At 33.5% G+C, this 14,956-nt stretch overlaps 1 protein-coding gene across 1 annotated transcript in view; it reads right to left on the reverse strand.

Moving 5' to 3' along the window:
- DMD (dystrophin) overlaps positions 1–14,956 on the reverse strand; it is a gene marked incomplete at both ends in the record, with an annotated part of 1,915,324 nt that overhangs the window by 1,733,708 nt on the left and 166,660 nt on the right. The window contains 1 exon segment of the mRNA XM_084258879.1: positions 5,803–5,864. Coding sequence (XP_084115005.1) covers positions 5,803–5,864 — 62 coding nt within the window.

Raw genomic sequence — 14,956 nt, forward strand, 5'->3', positions numbered from 1 at the left:
TCATTCTTTTTTCTATGTTTCCATGGACACTTCTATTACATTAGAGGTCATATTTATTCCAATTATTTATATAACTGTTTCCTCTTTCAGATTATAATCTTTTAGGAAAAAAACATGTTGTCATTGTATAATAGTATACCTGCCAAATTGTTGGCCTTCAAAGATATTGTTAAATGTTGAAAATTTATTTTAAAAGCCTTTGATTTCTGTGATATGGTACCAGAGTACAAACAATTCTCAATTCTTTCCAAAATAAAAATTCACCCAAGTCAATATGTTATTTCACTAGAAAGTCATGCAGAGGGCCTCCACAGTGGTGCAGCGATTGAGCGCTGGGCTGCAAAGCTGCCCGCAGCCTCTGCAGTGCCGGTTCGATCCCCAGCCACCGGTGAGGGTCCCACATGGTGCGCACACCTCTCCTGCTGCACCCCGCTGCTCCCCTCAGCAGTGTATTTCATCAGTCTACCTGTTCTGTTTCCCACTCTGGCTCTAGTGAATTCTCTCACCCTCCCATGATTCTGACTGTACCCAGTGCTTGTATAAATAAATAAATCTTAAAAAAAAAAGAAAGTCATGCAGAGCCATAAAACAAAACAAATAAGATATCTAATACATTTGCATATCAGCTACAGATAATTGGTTTTTTCTAACAACAATTTTGCTAATTGGTAAATATTTACATTTGTTATCTACATATATTTGCCACTGAGACCACACCACATATGTAAGTATAGCAATCAATAATTCTAATTTTCTCATAAGATATTTCAGAACGGGGTCTCCCTGGTGGTGCATGGGTTAAAGACACAGAACTATGAAGCTATCAGCAGCCACTGCAGCATGAGTTTGATCCCCCACTGGCCAGGGAGCAATCCACATGGTGCAGCAGACCTCTCTCATCTTGCCCGCTGCTCCCCTCAGCAGTGTATTTCAGTAATCTGCCTGTTCTGCTCCCCACTCTGACTCTGAAGAATCCTCTCACCCCTGCACCTCTGGTCTACACCCCAGTTCTTGTATGCATAAATAAATGATTCTTAAAAAAAAAAAAGAGGGCCTCCCCAGTGGTGCAGCGGGTTGAGCGCAGCGCTGTCAAGCTTTCTGTAGCCTCTGCTGTGCGGGTTCAATTCCCGGCCAGCCAGAGCAGGGCAGACTTCTCCTGTCTTCTCCGCTGCTCCCCTCAGCAGTGTATTTCAGTAGATCTGCCTGTTCTGTCTCTGAGGAATTCTCTCACTCCTGCACCTCTGACCTACACCCAGTTCTTATATGTGTAAATAAATAAAAATAAATCTTAAAAAAAATTTCCCTATCTTCACTCTATCAGAAATGAGGATTTCTATAGTTTCCTGCACCAGAACATTTGCATCAAATACATTTAAGTGTTACCAAAGCTTTGTAAGGGCTGTTTATCATGATATAGAGACATAAATCACTACTCTTCAGACTCTGTAGTGATCTAATTCTTTCTGACACCACGGAGTAGGGAGAAAGAGGAAGCCAGGGACATAGTGGTCAGTTTATACCTATGGTGAACCTTCTATGATACAACAGCTCTGCTCTATTTTTTCAGGCCCCTTGTATAGTAGTTATACAAGAATGTGAAACATACATACACAGAGAAGAAAGGTACACAATATTGTTACCTCTTTCACTGAAACAGTGTTTTGCTTCTATGTCCCAATATTTTTCTTTTATATAAAGAAACTGTATAGTTCACTTTAAAAATGCAACATGTTTACTGAGTGTGTGTGCATGTTTGTGTGTTTGTGTGTTTGTATGTGCATTGTGTTGAGGTCATGGATTGACATAGAGTATGTGGCAGGGTAATAAAACACGAATATTCTATTCTCCCCATTCCACCCAGAAAACTGAGCTAAAACCATGTTTAAGAAAGAAATGAGCAGGTATGAAGACAAAAATTGCATAAATATATTATTTCTTTGATTCAGAAAATATACTATTACATTAGTGTGAATATTTTATGTTTAGGTTTTACTATTAAAAATACTTTCAATATATGTTTTCTTACAAAGGAGACATGGACATATAAGGAAAATAAGACTAAGAATTTGAATTTTATATTTAACTTTCCAAAATGAATAAAATGTGGATGTAATGATTCCCCCTAAGACCATGGTACATTGCTGTGCAGAGAAGTCTCATTTACTGATTCATAATTTTAGTGTTAATTTGCATTACCTCATGTAGTTACAAGGTAGATTATGACAAATTAGTGGGAAAACTATGTTAGTAATTCCATCTCATTTTTGTCCTGAGAGAGTGAATCCTAGGCGTATATGTCATGGCTACAAAAACACAAATACATCACAGGCTCTTGTGAAGTTCATAGACAGAGTTAACTTTATATTTCTATTTCAATTAAGTCAAATATGAACTTTTTTACTACTTTTGAAAGAATCAGATAGAAAAGTATAGTTAGAAATTTAGAGGTAGAAAAAAAGAATCAGTAAATCCAGTGTAGGATCAAAATCCTCTAACTCATTAGGAGCTGATTTAAATCTTTGATTTGATCTAGTAGTAACTATTTTTCTCTGCAGATGGCTTTTTCTCTAACACAGAAATCAAGCAAGTTTTATGGCAAAATTAATTTTGGTCATGTTTGCAAACGTGTGCTTTCATCATATAAGCTGGTATGAATGAACTTGTGTGAGTGAGCAATGGTCTTATAATGTGAATAACATATGTACAACAGTAAACACTAAACTTTTTTAAGATTATAAAACATCTACAAGTTATAGGAATAACAATATTTACCTTGAATTAATCTTAACCTAGCAGTGGCTTTGTGTTTATGTGGAGATAAATACTGTTCACTTATCTTTATAAAATAGATGTGATCAATCACATTCTAGTAGACATTTTTGGAATCGAAGGATAATAGAAGACTTATTTTTGAAATAGAGATAGGGCCTATTTTAAAATGGTACTAGGAAAGTGAAAACATCAGTTGAATTTACTAAAAAGGTACATTTGGCTTCAAATGACACAAATGATAAGACTATATTTAATCACATTTTTTTCCTTAGTATATCCCTTATGTAGTTTTACAAAATAAAAAGAAACCATCTTGCTATTTCTCTATGCTTTACAAATGTTACATATAAACATGGGGGGGCATACACCTGTGTGCAAATGTGTATGACTCATTGAATAAACCTTTTACCTCATCATATTCATTTTTATTATTGTCATGTATGTTTTTCTGTATCTATTTTACACACACAACTTTTAATTTTTTTCTCTCTTTTAAAAGTTTTCTTTAACACATTTTCTATTCAGAACTGTCCCTCTTTTCCTATACTTGGCATATATTTAATTTTCTGCACTATTTACCAAAATGTATTTATCATATATATTTAGTCTGCTAATGATTGCTGGGATTTCAAAGAAAACACATGTTCCTCCCTTCCATCAGCTGCATTTTTCTCAGCCTGAAGTCTTTTGCTCTTTGATGCTTCTTCCATTACAAATGCCCACTTAGTAGAGCTTTCTTCATAAATGTTTCCAAATTCATTCCAGCCCTTAGTGCTTTCTCTGACTACCCACAGACCACTTAGAACTACTCCATCAAGCAATTATTCAACACCTCCCAAATGTGTAGGTTTCATGGGATAAGATGATTCATTGTAAACTAATTTAGTATCTCCAAAGGCCTAGAATTCTGCTGAATGCTATGTAGTGACACGATAAATATATGTCCAATGATATCTCACAATTATGTTTATCTTTTGGTATAACCCAATGGTTTAAATACAATCAATCATTTCTCTTTTCTCATTATTGTAAAGGTGTCTAAATAAAACAGTAACTTACCTGAAGTCTTGACCAGAAAAAAATAGAACGTGGTAATTTTTTTCAACTACTCTAAGTGAAGAATCAACAAGCACACACTCAAATTTTACCTCTAAATAATTTTTCTTCTGCCTTTATAAACATTTGCCTATGTTCCTGATATCTAAGATATACCCAAACATGAAATTTCTATATTTGAAAGAATGGTTATTTTACTGATCCAACTGTATAGATTTAGGTAGAACATTTATAAAAGTACAATAAGTAGGAGTTGAGAAAAAAGTCACCACATTCATGTATATAAATTTCCACAGATTTTTAAAAGATGGGACTCATATAGGTAGGGAAAAACTGCTGTAAGGCAGTGCCAATAATGTATTCATAAATAGGATATCAAATCATATTTGTATAGCAAATAAGTAGTGGCAAACAATACTTGAAAATGCCAACATATAGAGAGTGATGATCTATTTAGGTCTCTGAAAATGAGAATTCAGAGGTTGTCATGATTATAGATCTAATTAAATTATCTCATTGGTTTCACTGCAAGATTTGGGCTATTATGTTACATTTACTATTTCAAAAAAATAACTTTACAATTCTGATTTGTCTGTATATTTGTTGAAAGCTGATATCTATTACTTGTTTCAAAATTCCAAAGCTAAGGAAATTTTAATGAGGCTAATAGATATAACAATTAAACCTTTTATACCCATCTGGTAAATATTCTGAGAATTATGAATTCCTATCCTAAATATTTGTGAACTTAATTTTCCTTTATTGTTCTTCATTTTATTGCTATAATTTATTCTTCTTTTAATTATTTTACCTATTTAGTTAAAATAAGTTGAGATTTAAGAAATATATGTTCCTCTTTAAGTATATAAAAGTTTTATAATCACAACTTATTGTTAATTAGGTAAGTAAATATAAATGAAAATTGAGTAGTTAAAATTCAATAACTTTACAACTGGCCAATATAAGAAATAGTACCTGACACAATTCTGCTATCAAACACCACAAAGAATGGATGAAATTCTAAAACCTTTTGCAATAGTAAGGGGAGCATTTTTAGATTGCATTTCCTGGTGGATTTTTTTGGGATTCATTACCAACACTTTTACAAAATGAGTCAGACCAATAGGGAGTGTAATTCGTATCTATTAGAGTGTCAGGAATTTTCATAAATAGTGACTCTTACTCTTCATAAACTCACCATGATCACCATTTTGCAACTCTTAAAGCCCTGACTATAGATACCACATTTTATTAGCTTTATATTCCCATTATGTGGATTTGATTTGTTAGATGGGTGCTCAGTATATATGGCTACACAAACCCAGAATTATTCATTGTAAATCCAAGTTTTTCAAACCTTGAAATCCACATAGATGCCCTTACATTGCACTCTTAATGCTAGTTTTTAAGATACAAATACTTCACTTTTGCTGTGTTTTACAACAACACTTTGTGTTGTTATTTGCAAAATAAATAAATATTATTAAGTATATGGATTTATACCTCCAGATAAAGAGGATGAATCTACCAACTTAAATTATTTTATATTTGCTCTAAATGATAGGGATCAAATATACCCAAGACAGATATATCAGTTTTTCTTTAAGTTGGTAAAGACCAAGAAAGACAAAATATGTTCATTTTCAGAACAATAAAAATCTCTCATAAGTTCTTCTAATGTGTGGCAAGGAATAGTCTCTTGATAGAAGATGGCTGTGATAATCCCTGAGGACTGATGCCATGAAAGAAACACACTGTGAAGAACTCAACACACTATTAAGAAGACCTCAAGAAACATTTCATCAAATTAAAAAAAAATTCTCTTGACCACATTTTCTGTTGCTTGAGTTAAAGGGAACATAATATTCCCAGCTTTGCAAAGCTAAAAAAATGACACTATGAGAAAAACAAAGTGGACACTTTGAAATTTCAGCAACTTATAGTAAGTCTTTAAAAAGAATAAAATATCCTTACCTTAGAAAATTGTGCATTTATCCATTTTGTGAATGTTTTCTTTTGAACATCTTCTCTTTCATCTATAATATCAAATAAATAAAGATTGAGTCAAGAAGCAATTTAAAATATCACACATATTTTACAATACAAATAACTGAATTAGTATGTATAAGCATTATTTTCTATTCAGTACTTATTCATGGATAAATGAGATTAAACATGAATGATCTCGGTATTGGTCTTCTAAACTAAAATGAAATCTGAAAAGTAATTGATGTGTTCGAATCTAAACTCATTCAAATATTGTGTAAAAGTATTATAGAAAAATAATCTCCTCCGAATAAAATGCTATTTATTCCCCTAAATGAATAGATACTATAGTATAATCAAAAGAATCTATAATTTGTCATTTCTTCTGTAAAGCTATTCTCTTACCCTCCAGCTACTCTATGTAAAAATGATTTTCCCTCTTTTGCAACAGCTACACATCCTTTAACATGGGCTTCTGGCATCTCCTGTTCCATTTCAGGAGAGGTTTCTTGGTGACCAGGAGTATGGCTTAATTATCTTTGCATCCCAGAAGCTAGCACATTATCTGGACTAATTAAGAGCTCAGAAAATATTTGCTAAATAAATATTTGAGTGCTTTAGAGGAAGGGAGATCCTACAATTTCAAAATTTCTAGTACCTCTTTTCACCTACTTTAAATCGAAATACAAATGATGTTCTTCATGGATTACATACATGCTCAAAGGAAATATCCCCAAAGAATTCTTATATCAAGAGATAAGTGTGGAAAGTTATTACAAAACAGAGGGGCAGAATTCATATTTCTAAAATTATTCTTTCTTTTTCCTAAACTGGAAATTAGTATTGAGTCAAATGAACAGAAAGTTCATCAGTATTGATAATAAATCAACATTGATTTATTAAAATACTATTTTTGAAGTCAAAACTGATCTTAGAATTAATGTAATTATGGTAGTCAATGGTCAATAAAATGAGTGCTTCTGAGAGAGATTTAGAATTGAGAGATTTTATATTTTATTTATATGGATCGAAAGAACCCTCATTGAAATGCCGAAAATAACCTTATTTGCTCCCATATTATTTTTCTGTAGGAAATCTCTGTTGCTACTTCTGAAGATAGATGATACATAGTAAAGAATCATTTTCTCATGACAAATGTATCCATACACAAAGAAGATCTGTTTATCTTTAAAGCACATTTTTAATTCATAAGTAAATACTCTAAAGCAACACCAGAGATAACAGTAGATAAACAATAAAAAAAACTCTTGTGCTAGATGAGGAAAATCTATTTAGCATCACAAAATACTTTCTCCCACAAGCTCCTATGTATGTCACTAAATATCAGCATGACCCATACTTTATAGAATAAATAATATCTACAATATGGAAGGCTTTCTTTGTTGACAAATGTGAATAAATAAAAACAGATACTAATTGTTATCAAACCGAATGTCATATCTTTTAAATATTTCACCCATAAATTCAGTATTATCTTTTTAATATAAAAAATGAACATTTCAAATGATCAAAATTTAACCATTTTCACTAACTTCCCTTATGAAAACTGGTTGTATATTCATTTCTCAATAGTTGATGCATATATTCCTAAAAGTTAATGACCTTATTTGCAATTCTATTTATTTTGTCCTACATGTGCACGCATATCCTATCTGTCAGCTACGAGAGAGTAAATGAGTCATTTGAAAGCATATATTCAGAGGTTTTTAAAAGATACTCTGCCATCTCCATCAAAAGCTGAGTAGGAGGACATCTGAAAAGATTTGTTCCAGATGCTTTTAAGTGAAAAGTGCGTAGTAAAGCAATTTTTCACTGTTTTCAATTATATGCACAGAGAGAGATTTTTAGATAGGCCTTGAAGCAGGAGGGAAACCTTGACATTATGTGCAAATATTATGTATCTACTATGTAAATAGCACTAAATGTGAGCTTCATCATATAAACAACTTCACTGGATGTTAACTCTCTTGCTTTTAATACAAGAAAAGTACACCTTTAATGAATTACCTGCTAACAGTTTATTTTGGTATAGTAACACTTATTTTCTTTAACATGATGAATATGAATATAATTTTATTATTATAATAAACTATATGACATTTATTAGTGTTTTGCTTTTCACAAAGCTGTTTCATATATGTCATCTCAATCCATATGTAAGTCATCATTTTACACATTAAGTTCACAAGGAACAATTTCTAGTAAATGAAAGAGATAAACTTGATTTTAGAGTATTTGAATCAAAACCATGGCAACACTGGCCAATTTACATTAGAATTTATATATATATATATATATATATATAAATATGGAGTGCCACATGATATCAGAATTAGAAAAACTGAATATATTAACAAAAATACAAAATAACCATAAAGTCAGAGTCTATTTTGAACAACCCAGGGGGGTTTATGTACATAATAATCTAGGTGAATGATTTTACAATGTGCAACCTGCATGTCTGAATGAATTTTCCAGAACTGAAAACTGAACCCTTCTTTAAGACGCTGGATATGTTTGTTAATATTTTAAATAATAGTGCTCCTATACTGGTATTTAGTGTTTCCATTTATGTACTATATTAACATTATGCAAACTTTTTAACATTTATAAATCACCCAAAAGTTGCGTGTTTACATGTGACAATGCTCCAAAAACATGTCTTTTATATAGCCACAATAATATTCTGTTTTTTTTTTCACTTATTTTGCCACAAATACCATATGAGTTGCTCTTTCCTTTTGTTTGCTATTAGAGATAACACTACAATGAACAACTTAATGCATTCTCTTTCAGCATTTTGTGTATAACTGTTTAGGCTCAATTATTGGGTCAATATTATAGAAATTTTATGATGTTACTAAATGCTGCCATATTGCTTTCCCAATGTTCATAACAATTTTTAGTAGTTACAGAGAGAATGAGATTATGTCAACTGATAGCTTTGTTTTTAAAGTGATTACAACTTTATTAGATATAAGGATATAGTTGACGCATTAATTTGAATTTGTTGGATGACTAATAAAGAACATATTTCATATGTTTATTTGTTCTGCATGGTTCTATTTTTGTTGAAATACATGTTTCTAGCCTTGGCTCATGTGACTGTTATGAATTTGATATTTTAAATTAATTATAATGAGTTCATATATCAATAGTTGTTAACATTTCAAGTAGTGGACTTGAGCCTCCCCTGGTGGCGCAGCGGTTGAGCGCTGGGCAGCAAAGCTGCCTGCAGCCTCTGTAGCACCAGTTCGATCCCCGGCCACTGGGCGAGGGTCCCACATGGCGCGCAGACCTCTCCTGCCGCCCGCTGCTCCCCCCAGCAGTGTATTTTGTCAGTCTGTCTGTTCTGCTCCCCGCTATGGCTCTGGTGAATTCTCTCACCCTCCCGTGCTTCTGACTGTACCCAGTGCTTGTATAAATAAATAAATAGTTAAAAAAAAAAGTAGTCAACTTGATGTGGTTATCTAATGAAAATAATTAATTTTCTCTACAGAAAAAATTCCCATACAGACACATTTATGCAGTTTCATGGGGCTCACAGGCATTCCTATAAAATATTCCCATTACCAGGAAATCCATGAGTCACTATTGTAAACTGAGCTACTCACTTAGCTATAATCAACAACTGAATATATTTTCCCAAGTGATAATAGTCCTTTTATTTTTATTGCATTTTTATTATGCTAAAAATTTACATTTATATACTTGAATATATCTATGTCCATTATGTCTCTTATTACTCAGAAGTTGACCATTTTTAAGTATAATCAGGTATATATCCATAGTTAAATTTGATATACATAAACATATGTATAAATTTTATAGGATATAGAGACTATTTTAATACTTTAATAAAATACATATTATTGTAGCACACAGTTTGTAGTAAAAGATATTCATGTGAAATCAGCAGCAAAGATAATAAAGAATAAAGTGAAATATGTTTTACAAGGAAATGATTATCTGAATATTCCTATTAATCATATCAGGTAGCACAAATTCTATGTCATCTCCTCCAGTGTTTGCCTATAACTGATTTTCTTTTTAAAATTTTAATTATTTATTTTGCTTGAAGTAACATATTACACATAACTGATTTCCTTTTACTAATAAAAATATGCGTGGGTATATTAATGTGAGAAGCAAGGAAGAAAATGTCTCTTAGAAAAATTTACTTGAGAACTGTTCTCTGGAGATGTCAAGGAGTGAAGAATTACTTCTTCATAAATTGCAAAAATGACCAACACTTTATTTTGTTCTCTCTATGGGGAAAACCATATTCAATTATCTCTTGACCATGGCATGAAAGTTGTATTTTTCTCTAAGAGTTAATTAACCCTTTCTAATAAATCACTTTTTTAGACAATAAATCTGGTCCTTCATAATTCCTAAGATTAGTATGATGACCTTTTGCCCTGTTACTAACTTTTATATTCCTGAGACCCTCAGTCCCTTATAAATGTAGGATAATTAAATTGTGATATTCATGATTCATAAAAGCTGGTTACTGCACAAAAATGATGCCGGTCAAATGGAGAGAACTTTAAATCAGGAAAGCTGGTTTCTAGTTCTAGTGAAGAAATTAGTAGAATATAGCCTTAAAATTGCTAGGTCTCAATCTCTTTGTGAAAGGAGTATATTAATTGCTTTCTAAATCATGGAGCTGTTGTCAAGATGTAATAAAATCATTTATTTATGTAAAAATTTATAGCAAAATTACTTAGAGAATGCTTAATATGTGTTAGTCACTGTAATAGTTATTGAGAAGAAAAACTAGATTCAGTCTTTACCAAAGTTTACAACCTTGTAGAAAATAGACATTAAAGATAAACATTAAACATTGTATATAAGCAAAGATACAGATATTCAAAGGATATTATGGGAGCACAGAGAAAAGGATATGTAGCCAAAACGTTGTTAGGGAAGACATTTTCTTGAAGGTGATGATGGCTTGGTTGAGTGTGGAAGGATGAGCAAAGATAAGGAAAGCAAAAACATGCAAGGGAGAAGATAAATCTTTCAAAGGAGATAGTAAGTGAAAGGCACAGATTAGATAAGAAAGCAAAAGGAGTCTTCATTTTGAGCAATTGAGTTTTGTTGAAGTCTTTATGGCAGAAATTACAAAGGGAGCTGAGATTGAGACCATGGAGAATCTCTAGAAAATGACCCCTTAGAGAAAAATCAAATAAAGCAACATGAGTGAAAGCACCTAAGACAAAATAAGTTCCCAAAACAGTTATAGTAATACCAAGATGTTTTCTCATTATGTAGGACAGTTGATCATAATCTGGGTCTGAAAAACGTTTTTAATATATTTCTTTGGGTGCTAATCAATATGTTAATCAAGAGCCTCATCACTAAAGGATGCAGAAGATATAAGATCAGGAGTAGAAGAGAATGTTATAGTTGATGCAGTTCTAAAAATACAGTGAATAAATATAAAGGAATGCGAGTTTATTTCATTTCAAGAGAGGACTCTAAAAATAAGGAACAGCTATTAGGGTCAGTCTATTCTTTGCTTCCACCAAAATATGAGAAAAAGGAAATGAGAAACATGCAAGATAAATGGTAAACATTAGATAAGGTTATATGATACTGTGGAACATTATGAAGGAAGGCCCCAAACTCAGGATTTATTTAAAAATAAATTTACCATGTTATTAAATATGCTACAAAATGGCAATGCAAAGTGGAGGAATATAAAATGGAAAACGGCATGAAAATTGCTTTCCATTAAATCTCAGTGATAGCTTTTGATCACAGGATTATACAATGCTAGGATCGAAGGTGACATCCGTGGTCATTTTATAATGAGGAGGTCTAAAATAATTAAATTACTGCACAGAGAAGAGAAAAACAGTGTCGAAGATGGTTCCTTATTTCCGACTCAATCTCCTATCAGTGTAATACAATTTTCCTTGTTCATCTTACAAAAGTTGTTCTTAATAACATCTTCTATATCCTAACTAATTTCCAAGATATCAACTGTCTAGATTACAACTGCCTTCCCAGAACTTAGCATAGAATGTGTTACATAGTACCACTCAATGAAGGTATTTCAAGTTAATAAACACTGAAATGTAATTTTCAGACTTCTACTCATTTTTCTGCTCTGCAAATATTAATTCGATTTAACCTGTGCTATGCAGTTCCTTCAAACATGTCTATGTTCTAATAATCAGAAGAGGTTTTGTTAAAACATACTTGTTTTAAAATAAGTTAAGTTTGAATAGTTTTAATACTCTTCATTATGGCAAAGAGAATGAACATTGCAGGGAGAATTAGATTTGCTACTCAGCTAATTTTAATAAGGAGATTATCATGTGTTTGGTTTGTTTTGGGAGGAATGGGCCCAATATAATCACAGAGGTTATTAAGTGGGGAAGACACAGCATAAGAGAGAAAATCAGAGCAATGGCATCATGGAAAGGTCATGTCCCAGGGTGCCTCGTTTTTAAGATGAAGGAAGAGGGTATTGAGCCAAAGATTGTGTCTCTAGAAAATGCAAAAGACAAGGAAACAGATTCTCCCCCTGAAACTTCCAGAAGACACACAACTCTGCTGTCTCTTGATTTTAGCTCACTGAGGTCAATTTTGGAATGCTGACCTGAGTAACTGAGAGATAATACATTTCTGTTGTTTTTAACTGTTAAATATTTGGTATTTTTTATAGCACCAATAGGAAATGGATATCTAACTTTTCCTCTTTTAAGATATTAAATCAAGTAGTAGCATACTGACACCTATTATGTAGTAGAAATAAAGCTGTGTAAAAGATAAAAGTCCCTACCCTTTTGTCCTTACAACACAGTGAGAGAAACAGACAAACACACCACACAAGAATACATGATATCCAGGATAGAGAGATAAATCCCCTGATAAGGAAAACAGAGGGTGTTTCAAGCATATAGGAAAGGAATTATCTTGGAAAATCCAGTGCTTTTTTTTATTATTATTAAGTGACATCTCAGCTGATTTCTGAAAGCCAATTAAGAGTATAAAAGCAGACAAGGTGGAATGGAGGATTCCAGAAAATGAAATGAGCAGGTATCACCATCAGGATATGAAAAAGCATTATCCTTTCAAGGAACTAGATAGAGAAGAGGGAAGAGGACAAAATGGTAGAGATAACTCTAGAAGAAGGAGAGATAATCATCAGCCAAAGTATGGAGATTTTTAGACTTTAGCCAGAGGCTAAATTGGAAAGCAAAGCAGACTCTAAGTAGGACAATGGTTCTTGTAGAAATTTATGGTATTGGAGAAATGAATTTCACACCATAGGGAATATATTGGGAGAGGTAAGACCAGAAGCAAGAAGACCAGTTAGATTGCTAAAATTTTCATCCGTATGAAATGTGACAAAGGCTTGTATTGATAAATTGGAGAGGGAATGGAGAGAGGAAGATGCATGCAGGGCATATTAAATTGGTATTACGAATAAGAACTAGTTATCAATTAATGGTAGATGTGGGAGATTTGGAAGAGATATGGGAAATGATACTACTCCATTTGGAGTCCAGAGATCCAAGGAAGAAGAGAATCTGGGTCAATGTGTAGAATCAGGACATGTGAAGAATTCAGGGAATAGTGTTTTGGGTGTTTTGAGACAACAAGAAGGATATGGATAGTAGTCAGTTAGATATAGGATCCTGAAGCACAAGGGATAAATCTGAGTTGAAAATACAGATTTCAGAGATGCAAGTCAACAGGCATGTGCTAACTGCAAACTATATAGTGAATGGTATTACTAGAAAGAATGCACAAGCTTTCTGACTTCTGAAATAACAGTGTCTCCTGGTTTTATTTATTTTTTTAAAGATTTATTTATTTATTTATACAAGCACTGGTGTACAGTCAGAAGTGCGGGAGGGTGAGAGAATTCATCAGAGACAGAGCTGAGAATAGAACAGGCAGAGTGACAAAGTACACTGCTGAGGGGAGCAGCGGGCAGCAGGAGAGGTCTGCGCGCCATGTGGGACCCTCGCCTGGCGGCCGGGGATTGAACTGGCGCTGCCAGAGGCTGTGGGCAGCTTTGCAACCCAGCGCTCAACCGCTGTGCCACCAGGGAGGCCCTGTCTCCTGGTTTTACTTTCAGCACAAGGGCTGCCTCCTATTTTACTGATTTATTTGCCATTCATCCTGAAATATTGGTATTCTCACAGGATCCTTTCCAACCTTTATCTCTTCTTGTATTGGTCTTCCCTGTTCATTCTTCCTAACAGTTATTCCCTCAGCTCATTGCAGCTACCACTACATATTGATCCTGATGATAACTAAATCTATATTTTTCATCTTGATTAATGTCCTGAGCTTCACAATGACATAGCTGACTCTAGTTAATATCTCCACCTAGATATCCTGCAGGTGCCTTCACAATATCATTCATCTACCCAAATAAATTCACTGTTCTACTCCTCCTGTCAATTAATGGCATTATCATCAATCTAGTAATCAAATAAGTTACTCCTGAGTCATTATGCAAGTTTGAGAAATGTTTTCCCCGAGGTTGGAGGTCAGATTTTTAAAATGACATATAAGAACCTTCACAATATGACTCTAAATTTTCTAAATTTAATATCTATCATGATCTCTGGCACTCACACATACCCCTTACTCTTCTACAAATGTACCTAGGAGGTCTACCCTAGTCACACCAGCCCAATGTCTTCATGAATAAGCCACACACTTTCTTATCTTCAACCTTTGTTCATGCAGTCCACACTTAAAGTTCAATGTGAGGATTTTCAAATCATCCTTATCTTCTAGGCAGAACTCATCAATCTATTCTTCTGATATACACGTGCACACACACACACACACACACACATTCCAACCTTTATGTATCCCTGTATGTGGTCAGACCTAGATAGGAGGGATATTATGTCTATGTAACTCCAATATGATATGTTCAAGTAAAAAAATGTATTTAAGAGGGGTTTGTTGAGGGCCTCCCTGGTAGCTCAGGGGTTAAGCACCACACTATAAAGCAATCCATAGCCTCTGCAGCATGAGTTCGATCCCCGGCTGGCCAGGGAGCAACCCATATGGCACAGCAGACCTCTCCTGATTCTCCTGTCGCTCCCCTCAGTGGTGTACTATGGTCAATCTGCCTGTT

This window comes from Talpa europaea, assembly GCF_964194135.1.
Source record: "Talpa europaea genome assembly, chromosome: X".
Classification (NCBI taxonomy): domain Eukaryota; kingdom Metazoa; phylum Chordata; class Mammalia; order Eulipotyphla; family Talpidae; genus Talpa; species Talpa europaea.